General features: G+C 37.3%; 2 protein-coding genes across 5 annotated transcripts; one reads left to right on the forward strand and one right to left on the reverse strand.

The window, feature by feature from the left end:
* The first annotated feature begins 365 nt into the window (after nt 1-365).
* Nucleotides 366-5716, forward strand: LOC117625961 (protein DETOXIFICATION 42). 4 transcript variants are annotated; one of them, XM_034357568.1, is made up of 14 exons: nt 366-689; nt 1244-1416; nt 1724-1845; nt 2233-2442; nt 2647-2837; nt 2978-3113; nt 3211-3307; nt 3419-3519; nt 3836-3999; nt 4331-4402; nt 4490-4606; nt 4704-4799; nt 5095-5216; nt 5308-5716. In XM_034357568.1, the coding sequence occupies exons 2-14, from the start codon at nt 1340-1342 to the stop codon at nt 5348-5350; spliced, it is 1548 nt and encodes a 515-aa protein (XP_034213459.1). In that variant the 5' UTR covers nt 366-689; nt 1244-1339; the 3' UTR covers nt 5351-5716. The 4 variants fall into 4 exon arrangements, with proteins under 4 accessions (XP_034213459.1, XP_034213456.1, XP_034213457.1 ...); XM_034357565.1 differs by having other exon boundaries at nt 421-689; nt 5095-5716; XM_034357566.1 differs by lacking the exon at nt 366-689 and adding an exon at nt 735-906 and having other exon boundaries at nt 5095-5716.
* A 446-nt stretch (nt 5717-6162) lies between these two features.
* Nucleotides 6163-10179, reverse strand: LOC117626734 (zinc finger CCCH domain-containing protein 56-like). Its single transcript, XM_034358551.1, has 2 exons — nt 10010-10179; nt 6163-9053 (listed from the first exon to the last, which is right to left on the reverse strand). Exon 2 carries the CDS (start codon nt 9027-9029, stop codon nt 6921-6923), a length of 2109 nt encoding a protein of 702 aa, XP_034214442.1. The 5' UTR covers nt 9030-9053; nt 10010-10179; the 3' UTR covers nt 6163-6920.
* Between the last annotated feature and the right edge of the window lie 6426 nt (nt 10180-16605).

Genomic DNA, 16605 nt, shown 5'->3' on the forward strand with positions numbered 1-16605 from the left:
AGGTTTTTTTGCTTCCTATTATTGGTTTGGGCTCCAATTGTCACTTGTGCATGAAAGTGGACACTAGGCATATAGCCGTAAGCATGCAATTCCTGTCCATGACAGTGATGCAAATATGCGTTTCTTTTTCTGGGAATCTGCTACTGCTGACACATGTAACTGCCTTTATTGAAGAAAGCCTTTTAGCATTATTTTGCTATCTGTTCCATACAGAGATAGCACTACTAAGTTTTCCTCCCTTTCTTGGCATCTTCTTCCTGGGGCACCACAAAGCGTCTTTCTACATGGGATGGAGGACCAACCATAATACATTACACGTGGCCTCCTCTTGATAAAGTTTTATGCAAGAATTTTTTGTGCTTTTGGAGCCTTGAAGTTGAATATATAAATAAAAAAAATACTTTGTGAAAATTAGAATATAAATTTTTGGAACAATTAATGTTACAAGTTGCAACAAGCTGCGTCTGACAGCTTCTTTCTGTCACACAGCAAAACTAGTCATAGGTTGTGGTTGGTGCTTTTTCTGTTGTCAAATCAAGGGAGAAAAACCTTTTTTTCTCATGGACTTTGGACATGAAGCTATTCTTGGATTATAGGTGTTGGAGTTTCCAAAGCAGAAGTTGAAGTTTCAAACCCAAATTCCATTTTGAGTGTACGCTAGCAAGATATAAAGATCACGCCAGTGAAAGGTGAGGGTCTTTTCTTGATTGGTTTTGAGCTTTGCCAAAAAGCTGAAATGTTTATGAGTTCTTTTAGTTTTCAAGCCCAAGTTTTTTTTAAATTTTTTGCATGTGTTTAATTTTTCTTCTAGACTGAGAAATTAAGTGATTTTGCTTTTGAGTGTTTGGTTTTGAAAGTACTTTTGAAACTGTTACAAGTCTATGAGTTGGAAAGTATGGTTCAAAGGTAGGAATTTCACTGGCCTTGATGCTGAAGTGAAACGTACTTCTTTGTCTCCAGGATTTCTTCTGATGGTGGATATTTGAATTTCTAAAGCTTTTATAAGTTTCTCAGTTAGGATATCAACTGTTGAACCCAATTCTTTATTTGGTGGTCAACTCTTTGATATGTGTAGTCAACTAATTTTATTAATTCTCTGCAAGGATACTTGATAGTGTTTGAATTGCTTCTGTATTTCATCATTTTTGGGCACTTCTGGAAAATGGTTATCTTGTTTTTGAAATTGAATGCTTCGGGTCTGCAAGCAACAGAATTATGAGTTAACACTACATATAATCTGCAGGGACTGCAGCACAATTTGTGGATTCTTTGTCTATAAACAACTAGTTCAGTAACCGCCCCAGTTAAAACCCGATTCTTTAAATCAGCTATCTAACTGATGGCTGAAGAAGATGATTCATATTCCAATGGGAACAAAAGCAAAACTCCTATCTACATTTTATTCAAGGATTGCAGGTATCATTTCGATTATTTTATGCCTTTTCGTTTCTTTTTCCTGATTAGTTTGGTTTGATAGTTAAAAGGTTCTGTTGAATTTAGCAGACAAGCAATGGCATATATTTTCGATAAGCAACGAAGCTTTTACTCTCATCCATCGGCTAATCTAACCTTATTATTCAAGCTAGACCAGTTCAGAATTTATGTGGTCTTTGCCTGCAAGAGTCATTATTCAAAATATTTTTTTATCGCAATTTGGACAACCAATGCTTGGATTTGAATAGATGTGTAAAACCAATGCTTGGATTGTCTTTTCTATGGACAGGTTTGTTTTTAATTTGGACAAACTTGGCTTAGAAATAGCGTCGATTGCATTGCCTGCAGCACTGGCTTTGACAGCCGATCCAATTGCTTCTCTAGTTGACACAGCATTCATTGGTCAAATAGGTACTTTGCTTCTTATTCTTTTCATTTTGAACTGTGCATATGTTCTTCCATCTGAAACAAGTACTTTTTGTTTTTGCTTTGGGTAACAAAAACAAATTTGATTGAAAAAATCAAATTTCTTTCTTTAAATGACAAGGATGGGGATAAAATGAAATATACTGTCTACATGAGAGGCCAATGTGTAAACATATCCACATTCACAGTCCACTAATAGCCTAATGGTTAACAGAGATGTCTCTCTTAACCCTATCCTTCAAAAGTTGACCAATTACCAAATGCTAAATATTAGTCTTCAATCTGAAATGAAATTTTGTGGCTGAACCTTGTATCTTTGTTAAAATTTACAGTTGTGGAAATTTAATATCCAAGTTGTCTTAATGTTTAAAGGTCCAGTGGAGCTTGCTGCTGTAGGAGTTTCTATCGCTTTGTTCAATCAAGCATCAAGAATTGCAATATTCCCTCTTGTTAGTGTCACAACCTCTTTTGTTGCTGAAGAAGATACTATTGGAACAGCGAGTCCCGAGGAAAACCAGAATGATTACCTGGAAACAGGTTCATCAATCAATGGTGAAACTAGACAGTTGATACCAGAAAGGGGTATGCGTCATGCCTTTTTTTTTTTTTTTTTTTTTTCCGGTTACAATGCTACATCTTTTTTCCACAATAAAGTCAGCATGCATTCTGTAAAGACTTATAGAATATGATTTCATCAAGTTTTCCTCTTCATTACAAGATATTCTTTTACTGGTTTATGAAAACTTCTTACATGATAGTTTTTTCTTCTTCCGTTTTCTTTGTCAGGTACTGATCAGAATGCATACAACTCAAAACCAGTTGGTGCAAGCTTTGAAATAGTTACAACCAATCATCAAAAGAGGTACATCCCGTCAGCGTCATCAGCAATGGTTATTGGCAGCATCCTTGGCCTCATCCAAGCCATATTCCTCATATCAGCAGCAAAACCTCTATTGAACTTTATGGGGGTCAGTTCTGTAAGTTAATCATCTTTATGCTTTTATTTTATTTTATTTTATTTTTCATTTTGACATACATTTTACTTAAGAGTTTGTTGTAGCAAGCGCTGAAATACTACTATAACTTCTAAGAACAGAAAGAACTATTATTTGTTTAGGATTCCCCTATGCTAAAACCTGCACAGCAGTACTTGATCCTGAGGTCGCTTGGTGCTCCTGCAGTTCTTCTTTCACTGGCTATGCAAGGGGTCTTCCGTGGGTTCAAGGATACAAAAACTCCTTTATATGCAACCGGTATACCTTAATGAAGCTGCACCTTAGATTTGATGCCATCTTTTTCAAATAAATATAGTCTTGATCGTGTTCTAATCAATTGTCTGTTTTAATCTAGTGGCAGGAGATGTTACAAATATAATTTTAGATCCAATATTTATGTTTGTTTTCCGTCTGGGTGTCAATGGTGCAGCTATTTCTCATGTTATATCTCAGTAAGTTTTATCGAACTCATCTCCATGTGTTTTTGGTCCTCTTGTGGGTTTTTCTAGAATTCTGCACTCTGTGTACCAGCGTGCCTCTTATCATTGATATGTTCATTATAGGTACTTAATATGTGTCATACTCTTGTCGAGATTAATGGCTCAAGTTGATCTATTACCCCCAAGTATCAAACATCTCCAATTTGGTCGGTTTCTTAAAAATGGTGAGGATTTAATTCTTTAATAGGCAGTGGTGACACTTTCATGCATGTTTTATACAATCTAAAACTTTGCTTTTGTTCTGAGGAGCTATACTCCTTAGGCCTTGGTTTTAGTGAGCAGAAAACGTCGGAAGCATAACTTTAAAATGCTGAGAATATAGCATAGGAAATTTGAATAACATCCACTGAAATATTTACTAACATGATCGAAATAGCAAGTTCTTTCTAATTTATATTTATATATGAATAAATTTCAGTACATGTTGAGAGAGAGTAGCATGAATTAGTTGATACCCCATTAGTCCTTTCTTCACTTCAGGTTTTCTTTTATTAATGAGGGTCATTGCTGTCACATTCTGTGTAACTCTGGCTGCATCATTGGCTGCGCGGCAGGGACCGACACCCATGGCCGCATTTCAGGTCTGCTTGCAGGTTTGGTTGGCAACTTCCCTTCTAGCTGATGGATTGGCTGTTGCTGGACAGGTTGGAAAACATTACTTTAATAAATGAAACTACTGCAATGGTACACCAAATTAGTTTTGAGATAATTTCTTCCCTGTACTTTAAGACAAAGACCAAGAAGATGAAAATCACAGAAGCACATTGTTTGATCAGCAATTAAATTCTTCTTAAATTTTTTGGGAAACTGAATTGAACTTTCCTAAGCTCAAATCTTGCTGCAGTGAATGGTTTTTAAATCAATAAAAGAACTTATTTTAACAGCCCCTATTTTGTGTATGTGTATGACATTTATTTCAGTGTTTCCGTTTCTTTTCTATGGACTGAATTGGTTATAATCCCTTCCCACTTTCAGGCAATACTTGCTAGTGCATTTGCAAAAAAAGACCACGACAAGGCAACGGCCACGGCGTCACGAGTGTTACAGGTGTTTACTAATATTTCTGAAGTGTCAAATATGTGTTCCATGTGATGTTGGTTTCTCTGAAAATTCATAAATACATTTAAACCGCAGTTGGGATTGGTTTTGGGGTTGATGCTCGCAGTCATACTTGGAGTAGGGTTGCAGTATGGGGCAAGGCTATTTACAAAAGATGTCGATGTCCTACATCTTATTAGCATAGGCATTCCGGTGAGCCCCTCTCTCCAAAAAACAACACAATATTTCAGTTTACAATTCTTCAATCCCAAATGACATTTTGAACTAACTGTCTTCCAATTCATATCAGTTTGTTGCAGCTACTCAACCCATCAATGCCTTGGCCTTTGTTTTTGATGGTGTCAACTTTGGAGCATCTGATTTTGCATATTCAGCCTTTTCCATGGCAAGTCTTTAGTCCCTTTCTTGCAATACAATTAATAATGTGAACTCATTTCTTTTTAACTCATATAATGCTTTTGTTTTGTTTTGTTTTTTTAAAAAAAAAACTTAAAATTTGCATTATGTCACCAACTTTGGGTTGTTTTGTACGCTAAATGTCTCCTAATTTGAAAACTCTCCTCTTCTTTGCTGTGGAGCCTAAAGGAAAAAGACTACATTCAATTACTTTGTACAACGGTAAAAAAAAAAAAAAAACTACTTTGTACACAGGTTAACTTGATGAACATCATTCTCTCCAGGTTATGGTGGCTATTGTCAGCATCTTTGTTTTGTTTATTCTCTCCTCTACCAATGGATTCATTGGAATCTGGGTTGCTTTGACCATCTATATGAGTCTTCGAGCATTTGCCGGATTTTGGAGGTATGTTTTACAAAATTTAGTACATACAAGCATGCTCACACACACACAATTTTCCCTTGCCCAAACGGACCATTTTGCTATGGAATTTCAGGATAGGGACAGGAACAGGACCTTGGGAATTCCTACGGGCGTAAATGGATGCTGGTTTACTCAATTGGAAGTTCAAGAGTTTCTTTGCTTCCATTGTTGCATGATTTCGCCTTGATTGCTTGAAAATTTTTACCTTGAGATGTTCCAAGAAATCTCAGATTACCTTGTTACATGAAGAGCAATCATACAAGGAGAAAATTTGCCCATTACTTATAATATCTGGGGAATCTTTAATGAAATTCTCTGCAATGCATTTTGTTTTACTACAAAGCTTAGGAGAGTATTTTCAAGAAAGGATAACATATTCTCTGTATATATTTTTTTTCATACAATTGCAACCTAATAAGTGCCTAAATAGTCAAATAGAAAGTGAAGGCCTATGCAATTCAAATGGAACTATTTTTGCGTCATTTTAATGTGGGGATTCAACAGGCATTTGAAGTAAAGACACTTCATGTTCGGTGTCTGGGATTGGATTGGATGCATATAAACCTTGGAATAATAGAAAAGGGATTTGCAGAGAAAGGGGGAGCTGTTTTTTTTAAAAAAAAAATTAATAAATCTTTAGAGTGATTCTAGACCAGTACAAGGAAATGGTCCCACATCACATCTAATTATCAACAGGAAAAGAAAATTATATAAAAAAATGCCAAATCCCACGTCTGCTAATCTCAATGAAAAGTGAAAGAAAGAATCCATATAAAAAGAAGTTTCCACCTCTCGAATCAAAAGTGCTGCACCCACCATACAATTGGGATCCACCTTACCATGGATTCTCATGTTTTCATGAAACATAGATAAGGAAACAAACAAAAGGAGAGGAAAAGCAAATGCAGAGACAATCAAGGATGATAAATAATTGGGATATTGGAGCAATAATTTAGACGATAAGAAAATGTATTTTACATCAAGGGAACCAAGTGTCCCAGACTCTCTCAGCATCTGCCTCTACAATAATTCATTCAGATATGGGGCACATCTGCAGTGCCACCTTTCTCTTTCTTGACAGAACATGTTCTAGTTCTACACGGACCATCTCAAAGCATTGATAAAACACGGGGGAAAAAAAAGGAATACATTTCTTCCTCAATTCTGTTTTACAGTATTACAGATGTATCTGAGATTGGAAAAAGGAAAAAAGTTCCCAATAATTATTCGGAAAAACATACTGGTAGGGCAAATGCTTCTGCAGTTTTTGCTTCGCCTTGATGAAGCATGTAACATATTTAATGAACAAATAATTTACAGGGGAAATGAAATAATTAAATTATGATAGACTTGGGAGAGAAGTTCCATAACCTGGGATGGTCTTCGCGTAACCCAAATGGGAATTTTCATCTCTTCTTGACTTCTGTAAAATTAATAAATTTAAAAAATGGGGTATATGATGATGATACTTTTCTTTTGGCTTTGTCCAGTCCTTTCCTTCTATTGTTTGTTACTGTCACCTTCTAAACTGCCACTTTAGCCACCAACTAAAAGAACATATAATTCTGTTGTAACTAGATCTCAGTATAAATGGTTTCATTTTCACTATGCAACAAGTTGATGTACCTGCAACTGCTGAATCCAAGCTTTGGGAACTGAATGATCATTATTTTCACTGGGAGGTATTCAATTAGAACAATCAATGGACAGCAGTGTGCCTGATTCTGGAGCAGATGCTACTTCCTTTATGTCATATGGTGATTCCTTCACCAGAGATTGAACCCATGAAACATCAGGCTCTTCCACATTATGTTCACCAGAACGGAATTTGGTTAGATGGCCCAGTTCATCTGTTTGAACAGACCAATCTAGTTTCCCATTGGCAGACTCCCATTTGGTCAAAGAAGGTACAGGGGAGCCAACAGCACCATTAGATCCAAGTTCATGATGGAGGTTAGATCCAACATCACGTGCGCTGAAGCTGTAAAGCTGTTGCAGCTTCTGCTTCTCATGCTGAGCAAGAGCAGAAACCCTAGAGCCTATTGGAGATAGAGGCTCTATGTTTTTATGTGACATCATCCTCGGTGAGGAAAAATCAAATGGAGCTTGCAAGAGATTCTGCTCAAAGGTCCTTGGGGAAAATGCATTTGTTCTGATAGGAGATAAAATTGTTTGTTGCTGCTGGAGTTGATTGCGAACTGCTGGTTTATTTGACGGGGAGAAAGTGTATGAATTCACAAGATGGTCAGTCAATCGAGGGGATGAGACCTGGGCAGAGAAAAGCTCATTTAGATTTGAAGGTGTCAAGGTTTCTGGATGGAGGGGACGACTCAGAGAGGATATATTGATGTATGACTGTGAGAAGGAAGACACATCATGAAGGGGCTGCTGTTGTTGCAGTTCAAAATTATGCAACAGGTTAACCTCTTCAGTAGGAAAATCTTTTGCATTAAGAGAAGATCTCAAACGGCTTGCTCGAAGATTGCTCTCCGGGAGATGCAAACTGGGGATATTTTTCTGAGGCCATGCCATGCAAGAGTCAGAAATACCATTACCAGGAGATATGGGTGGAGAAAAGGGAGAAGGTAGCATAGCCTGCACTGCTTTGGGGGAGCCAGGTAGGAGGTTCAAGGCTGCAGCCTTGTCCATGAAAGCAGCAGCAGAGGTGGCTGAATGAGGAGATGGCATGGCAGATCCAGTAGAAACATACACCGGTCGCATTTCCTCAGGTTTGTGGGCAAAGAAGCAAACCTGGCGCAAGCAACTCATGCCATCTTTGCAGAGTCGAGTCTTATATTGTGCTGGATGTAGCCAGCACTCAAAAACCCCATGAGCATATTCACATAAATCTCCACGCTTACATGTTCCTTTTCGATAATCCAGGCATGGCATACAGCTATAGTGGAACTTCCTCGGGTCCCTTCTCCTTGCATTCTCTCCAGGATGCACAAAAGGGCATTCAGTCCAATCATGTGAATAGGCTCGTGAACAAGGCCGGATCTTGAATGAAAACATCCGAAACTCATCCGTAGAATAAATACTATTCTTGATGTTGGGAAGCGCAGGATCGAAGGGGTATTCTTTCTTCTCAGGTGCTGAAGAAACATGAATATCATCAGAATTACATGTTGAATCAGGGATGGATGATGGCAAGGAAGCATTTTTCGGAGACGATGACAGAGATGGTGAACTAGATCTACAGCAAACATTTGAAACATGGAGATCCAGCTGACAGGCTGAGCCATCATATTGTAAGAGCTCTTGAAGCACAACCTTCAGATTGGAACAATTCAGAGGAGAAACAATAACATCAAAAGGGCAGCATCCATTGGCATCAATAGCATTGGGATCTGCACCAGCCAGCAGAAGAACCTTGACAGTGTCAACAGCATTTTCAGACCCACCAGAAGCAGCACAGTGAAGGGCAGTGCTCTTATCTCCACAGGGAGAGCAATTTACATCTGCCTCTGAAAGAGAAAGAATCAGTTTCACAACATCAACACTACCATATTTAGAAGCAACCATTAATGGGGTCCTATGCTCAAGAACCATTCGTCTCGAAGCCCTGTCGCGACCATACCAGAGTCCAATTTCATTAACAATAGAAGCCTCACTAATAGATTGCTTAAAGCCCTCAACATCATTATCGGCCGCAAGCTCTAGCAAACTGCAGGAAGAATGTTCAGTTTCAAGTACTTTGATCGGATTAGCCATGGGTTTATTCACAGACTCAGTTTCCTGAGAAGATAATGGAACTGGAGACTCAGGACTTAACTGCTCCAGGACACCACACATGCTTCAATTAATCAAAAAATTTACCTGAAAGAGACACCATATCCAAAGAGAATCATATACCATAATACCAAAGAAAATAGAGAACCATATACTTCTCACAAGAATAACACATATGAAAACAATTTGGAATTGTAATCTGATAATTGTTCTTCAAAAGATCCCTCTGCAAAAGAGAAAAGAACATACTTTGGTCCATATTCCAGTACCATACAATAATTCCTCGAGAAAGAGGTAGAAATCAGTAACAAAAGAGACTTGAAAACACTTCCCAGAAGACCAGAACGGTTAAGGAAGAACAAGAAATTCCTTGAGAATTATTTACAAATATGGAAAGGAAAATTAGCTGAAATTATAATGTGCTTCACTTGGAATTCCGAGACAATTACGGGTTTGGACACAAAATCGCTAGAGAATCTCGCTATGACAGGAATATTATAGTAACAATAAAATTGCTTAATAAACCCAAAAGTTACCATTTCAAGCCAGCTTACACACAAGTCCAAAATCAAACCAACATACATTTTTTCTTTTTACTCTAATTTTCAGAACGTGTAATCAAAACAATCAAAGTGGAGCACATGAAAGTTCTATAAATAAAAAATAAAAAAATAAAGTTATAAAAAAATAAGATAGCAAGCCTATGGTGTGCTCTGCTTAGTAAGTTTGAATGTTCAATTATATGAAAATGGGTTTTTTTGCTTTCTTTTTGTCTTTTTTTCGCCTTCATATTAGTTTCAGTCAGTTAAACAACGAAAATTCGAATTTGGAACCTTCTGTATTTTCCCACACTTTCTCAGTAACCAAACGGAAACCGAACGCATGCCAAGCACAGTGTAACCAAAATTGAAATCGCCAACATACAAAACCAGCCCCGGTGATCAAGTTCCGAAATGTACATATCAACCACTCAATAAACACTATAATTTGCCATCTAATCTAAAAATAAATAAATAAATAGAGAGAAACGAAGATGGACTTACAGAGTGCACACCCAAGGAACTGTACGAACCGCATTTAGCAAAAGGCGAAGTAAAAGCAGAGAACGAAAACTAGTGCTGGCAACGCCTCAAGTGCCCGGCGAAGACAAAGAGAAGAAGCTTGCGAGCAGAGAAGCTCTGTTCCCATGGCGCAGAGAGAGAGAGAGAGAGAGAGAGAGAGAGAAACGGAGTTTTCAAATGAAGGTGAAATGGAAAGAGAGTGAGTTTGGGTCGAATATATGCGATGGCATGGAGGAGTTGGGGGTTGAAATTTTCGGGGTGGGTTGGGAGTAGAGGTGACTGGCTGAGGGGGTAGACGGTGAAGCAGAGTAGGTGAGAGGGAATGAGGTTTGGTAACCGGATAAAGCGGTGGACCCTCCTAAATGTTGGATTTGATGGGTTTTGGGCCTTTTTCTCGATTTCTTCATTCGGATTGTAGGAGGAGCGGGAGCCTTTTTGTATTCGCTTTTCTTCTTTCTTTTTTGTTTTTTTGGGGGAAGGGTGTGCAACATTCCAATTCAATTCGCTCAAAATGACCGATCCAATTCAATTTTAATCGATTTTGATGATTTGGCAGATTAGATTGGATTGTTAATTTTAAAAACCGACATGATTGGATTAGATGACGGATTTATTTGTGATAATTCAATCCAGTCTAGTTAATTTCATGTTTATTTTGCTCGAGTAAGTATTTGTAATTGAAAATTTTATAAACATTTTAAGTCACTTGATGAAGTTATGTTTAATATATTATAGAATCAAAATAATTTTCTCTAGCATTTCATCTCTATTTTACATTTTACATCTATTAATATGTTTGATTATATTAAAACTAATGTCAAATGTTTCATGTTTCATTATTGTCTTTTTTCATTACCAAAACCGATCATCCAATCCAATATCAATGGTATCGGATTCAATTGGATTGGAAAAATCACAATCCAATCTATATTGAATTGGATGTGAATTGGCTGAATTGTATTGGTTTCAAACCGACACACACTCCTAGTTGAAATTTTGTATTCACTTTCGTCTGAACATGTAAAGAGTTATTTAGGCTCTAAAATGGTGGATGGAGCCCTGCTGAGGAATATTTAGGGTACCTTTCTCAAAATATGAGCTTTAAAAAAAATATTATATTTATAAATTAGGTACCTACACCATAAGCCACAAGGGCCAATACAAATTGCGACAAAGGGTTAACATAAAGATAGAAAGCATAATAAACACGTAGGGTTAATCTAGATACATAGAGACACATGGCAACATTAAACACACACATGAGAACAAAGAAATTTCGGCATAAAAGTCGCAACCCTGAACAAGCCAGACATGAATCGCAATGCCTAAAACTACTAATACAACTACAAATTTTAAACTCTCACAAGTAGAAACTACAAGTAGAGACTACTACAAACAAACACCCAACTCATAGAGAGTTGATGCAATTATTACAATATGAGTGGATTTGGAGACAGACACGATGGCTGAGCGGTTTTTACTCACTTGTTATGTGTTCACAATCAGAGCTTCTTCTATACACGAAACGCTATATTTGTTATTAACCTATTTTGTGTTAATGAATGTTTATGTTATGTTAATTTTTTTTTTTAATGAACATTATTTTTTAAAACAAAACTTAAAGTTTGACGAGATTCCAAAAACATTTTATTTCATAGACATGATTGCCTTCAAGGGTGTGTAACTAGTGCCAATACACAGGGCCCCAGAAATTTCGTCACGTGTATCTATTTTATATGTTATATATATGCCATTGTGCAATATATTTAGACAATTGTGTGTCTAGTAGAGTTAGTTTGCTACCCTTATACTTTAGTTAGTGATACTATGACTCGAACAAAAACCATTTTAATACTAAAGGTAAGTGTCTCACTACCACACAACCGGTACCCAAGCACATGTCGTGCTACTAAAGGAGCATTCTAGTTAGGGTTGGACTTGGTTCATGAACCGACAATTTTTTTAGACAAGCAGAAACCAACCGACATTTGGCCATATTCCCATATTTGGGACTGCTCCCGACCCGACAAGAGTCGGTTAACCGTAGATCATTAGGACTAACAAAGCAGTTAGTGTCAAAAAAGTTCAGCAACACCGAATTGGGCCGATTTGTGGCCAAAATTGTAATTATTTGGGTGTTTTCTATTCCTCATTATTAGCTAGCATGCCCTTTGAACCCAAGCATACAATCATTAAATTCCTTGTTTAAAGAATCAAATAACTTCATAGGGCGAAAAAACCAAAGACTCACATTGCATCAAAGAGATATACATGAACAAAATTACACCCTCACTACTGAAACCACTTAAAAGAAATGCCTCTTATTTTGTAAACTTTGCACATGAAAAAAAAATGATTAACTACAGTAAACCACCCTACCCTCCCCCCCTTTTTCAAATTATGAGGGTCATTACAAACTCATATCCAATGTTTATTGACCCGTTTGACCAGTACACAAACTTCACGGAACTTCTCAAAATACACCCTCCGTTACTAATTCCGTCAAGAGAGGTGTTAAACCATATAAATCCCATTTTTTATATTGACGTGGCATAAAAAATTAATTAAAACTAAAAAAAAATGAATTTCCTTAAAAAAATTACTTATTATAATTATATAAAGAAAAAAAGAAAACCTAATCTAGAACCCTACCAACAGCCAGCTGCTCCCACCAACCCAACCCTAGCCTCAATTCTTCATCCCCACCATAAGTCACAAGCCCACCCTCATCCCAGCCACCACATCGTACCTCATTTGCCTTTCAATAGCCTCCTAATTATATCATCCAATAATACACCCTTATCCATCATCCCCTCTATTATCATAATCATCATCTTCTCTGCCTCTTTTGCTCCAACCAATGCACCAAAGTCTCGAAAGAATCAAGATTGAAATTCTCAAAAATTGGAGAACAAGAGGTGTTGGAGCAAATATTCTTACAATAAGACTATCTTCCACAAGTTCTCGGCTTTACTCCAAGCACATGATGAATTAACGAAATCTCTAAGCAACGCTATTTTGAAATCTTATAAGAGAGGGTAGGGTACTTGCAAACGGTACTCCGACACTCAAGTTAGTTTTTGTATGTATTTGAGTGTACAAGTTAATTCGAAATCGCATATCTTCTTTTGGTTGCGAAACTTCATCTTTATACTTGGTGACAGCCTTGGGATGCAAGCTTCAGTTTCCACGTTCTATGCCCATTTTCGTCATTTTAAGTCACTGAGAGTTATGTGGGATCAACCATATGCGGATATAGGAGTATAAATGTTTGAATATACCCATGAATCCACATCGGGTTGTTCTTGTATGAGCCCATATGGAGTAGTGCACACCTGAACCCATGTTGAGTGGTGCAGATCCGAACTTGTGTTAGATGGTGCACATCCGAACTTGTGTTGGATGGTGCACATCCGAACCACCATTGACTTAATGCACCTCCAAACACGCATTGGGTTAATGCACCTCCGAACACGCATTGGGTTAATGCACATCTGAACCCGCATTGGGTTAATGCTTATCCGAACCAGTGTTTAGTTAATGTGCATCCGAACCCGTGTTGAGTTAATGCTTATCCGAACCCGTGTTTAATTAATGTGCATCCGAACTCATGTCGGTTGCGTCTTAATCCAATCCCGTGATGTGGCAGATATGTGACGAATTTATTTTGCTCCCACATTACCCCATTTTTTTCCTCTTGCCACATCATTTGTGAATGGTAGAGGGAAAAATAAGTTGCTACTTACCCTTGAATTTTCTGTCTCTCATTTAAGTTTGACTAAATTGATCAATTGGCTTGTCTAAAAGTCTATAAAACAAGAGTATACAATTAATTCGGTCCAACAGAGAGCTGAACCCCCAAGTCACCAAACATCTCCATAGCAAACTGATCCCAAAGTGATGTGGTTAGTGGCTAATTTCGCTTACCCGCCTTCACAAGCCATCCTTTACTTCCTATTGTTATTTTATTTTAATGCACTTATTGGAAGATGTGATGGAACTTTATGACTAACCTCAATTTAAATTTCTCTAGACTTCTTCTTTATATTACACACCAACTTCTTCTAAAAAGTAATTCCTTCCTTAATATATGTGCCCCTGCATCTCCTCTATTCATTAGCTAGAAATGGAAGATCGTGCAGCGGTACCCCATGAAGAAAATTGTCACAAAGATAGAAGACAAAGAAGAGAAACCTCTTGAGAAAAATAGTGTTGTGCTTTTGGTGGGGTCTAGTGGCGAATCCAGGATTGTCACTCCATAGGGTCATAGTGTTAAAGTTCTGATTTTCTTTTTAAGATGAAACAATGCAAAAATAAAAAACAACACACCAAACTTATTCCAATTAATAAAAACATTATTCAATAAATCAAGCTCATATATGTATTATGTAACCCAAATAACAAAATACCTTGAATATTACAAAAAAAGGGGAACACAATGGGTGTTGAACCATTGACCTTAAAGTCCTTTTCAATTCACAGACCACTGTGGCATATGATATCTTTATATTATTGATGTATACTTTTAATATTTATAGGTGTACCCAACAGAATTAAAAAATATTTAAAAAACCCTAACAAAATATCTATTTTTATTAAAATTTGTGTCGGCTTCTTCCTACCCCTCTCTCTTTTCTTCTCGTTTTTTTCTTCCTCCCCCTCTCTCTCTCTCTTTCTTCTTCCTCCCTATTTCTTCTCCCTAGCAGCTTGCATCTTCTTCCCCACTTCCTCCCTCTCTCTCTCTTTCTTCTTCCTCCCTATTTCTTCTCCCTAGCAGGTTGCATCTTCTTCTCCATGGGGTCGTCTCCTATGGCTGCCAAGAGAAACCAAGGACCTCCAAGCCATTTCCAAGTCTGCCATGGGGTCATCTGACCCCATTGACCCCATGGTGGATCTGCCATTGGTTGGGTCCATCGTGGGAACCTTGCTCCTGCTCATGCCCATCTTTCTCTCTAGTAAGCCACTTTTTATCTTGTTGATTTCGTACTGTTCACCTAGACTTCCACACACACACATATATATACAGCCATGCATATACATTGAAGCAATGAAAAGCTTGTATACATATGGGTTTTCACACGTTTTTTATTTGGTTTTGAAAATATAGTTTTGGAAGCAAAAACAATAAAAATTAGAATCACTACTACAAAATAGCTAAATGACGGTACAAAAACGGCAGCAGCCATGGTGTTTAGAAAGACGACGTTTTTACAAACCCGCCGTGAGTTAGCAACTTAAACACTCCTAAAATTGTGGTATGCAGGTTTATTTTGAAAACGCAACGCTTGACATTTAAGAAGCGTCGTCTTATTAAAACACGCTAAACAAAATGTTGCTGGTTAAAGTGGAATCGCCCTCGACCATTTCAGATTTCCTACCATGCTCAAAAAATATTTATCTCCCAAGTTTAGGGTTAAGTTCTTAATATTATCATATCTTAAACAAGTAATTTAGATTTACAGATTAGGGATTTAAATTTGAATAAAAAGGAAATAATCATCATAGGTTCAACATAGTAGATCCTTCCAGGGTTCTTGACCCTTCGGGAGACCTTAGCAAGGCAAGGTCCGTACTCATTCAATCTGAAAGAGGATCGAACCACAATCTTAGTAATATGCGCATGTTGTGGTGGAGGCTCGATCCACTGAGTTGGGAACAGATTGCAAGCATATGTTGTTTGTTATGAAGCTGCCAAACGACGACCATACTTACCGTCGTATAAAACAAAAAAACCTTTAAAGAAAATTGACATATTATGGTAAATTACACGTCAAATAATTCATAAAAGCAGACATTTTAATTCATATACGACGACGGTAAACATACATCACCATCGTGTGAAGTAGAAATTCACCACGACAGTAATTCCATATTTTCTATCGTGTTAAAGAGTATTAACCACGCCTGTAATTTTATAATAACCGTCAAGTGAAATAGTACTCAACCACAGTGGTGATTTTATAATTACCGTTGGGTGAAGTAGTCTTCAACCACTACCATAAGTCCATATTTACAGTCGTCTGAAAGAGTACTAACCACAACTGTAATTGTATAATTAATGTCGTGTGAAATAGTACTCACCCACGACGGTAATTAGGTATGATCATCGTGCGAAATAGTACCTAACCACGACTGTAATCACATAATGACTGCCAGGGTTAACTCGTTGTACCTTTTATGTTATATTGTACTAAACCACAATGCTTATTACACAGTAACTACCGTGTTAAGTCTTATACTATGGCGGTCCCTTTTTACCACCGTCTTCTTATGAACGTGCTGACTCTTAGAGATTTTGCCTTGACCTAAAATTTTCAGTTTTCACTCTCAACCCGAGAAACTATCACACTCTCTTATCAGTTTTCTCTCAACTCTTTGAATCTCCTCCTTTTCAGATTTGTCCTCATCTTTACCTCAAAAGGGCGCCGTGACCATTTATTTGACGAAAACTTTGCCTATGATGTTACCATTTCTCTCTCTCTCTCTCTCTCTCTCTCTCTCTCTCTATAAATCTATATTTGTTCTTCTTTTTTCTGCACATATCACTCTTTTTATCTAAATCTATATTTGTTCTTCTT

The sequence above is a fragment of the Prunus dulcis genome, chromosome 4 (genome assembly GCF_902201215.1).
Source record: "Prunus dulcis chromosome 4, ALMONDv2, whole genome shotgun sequence".
Lineage (NCBI taxonomy): Eukaryota > Viridiplantae > Streptophyta > Magnoliopsida > Rosales > Rosaceae > Prunus > Prunus dulcis.

Bases quoted from the DNA above. Each gene is read 5' to 3' on its own strand.
- LOC117626734 (XM_034358551.1), bottom strand. From the start codon at position 9,029: ATGTGTGGTGTCCTGGAGCAGTTAAGTCCTGAGTCTCCAGTTCCATTA.
- LOC117625961 (XM_034357565.1), top strand. From the start codon at position 1,340: ATGGCTGAAGAAGATGATTCATATTCCAATGGGAACAAAAGCAAAACT. The intron at 1,417-1,723 runs GTATCATTTCGA...TTCTATGGACAG, and splicing joins ATTTTATTCAAGGATTGCAG to GTTTGTTTTTAATTTGGACA. The intron at 1,846-2,232 runs GTACTTTGCTTC...TAATGTTTAAAG, and splicing joins AGCATTCATTGGTCAAATAG to GTCCAGTGGAGCTTGCTGCT.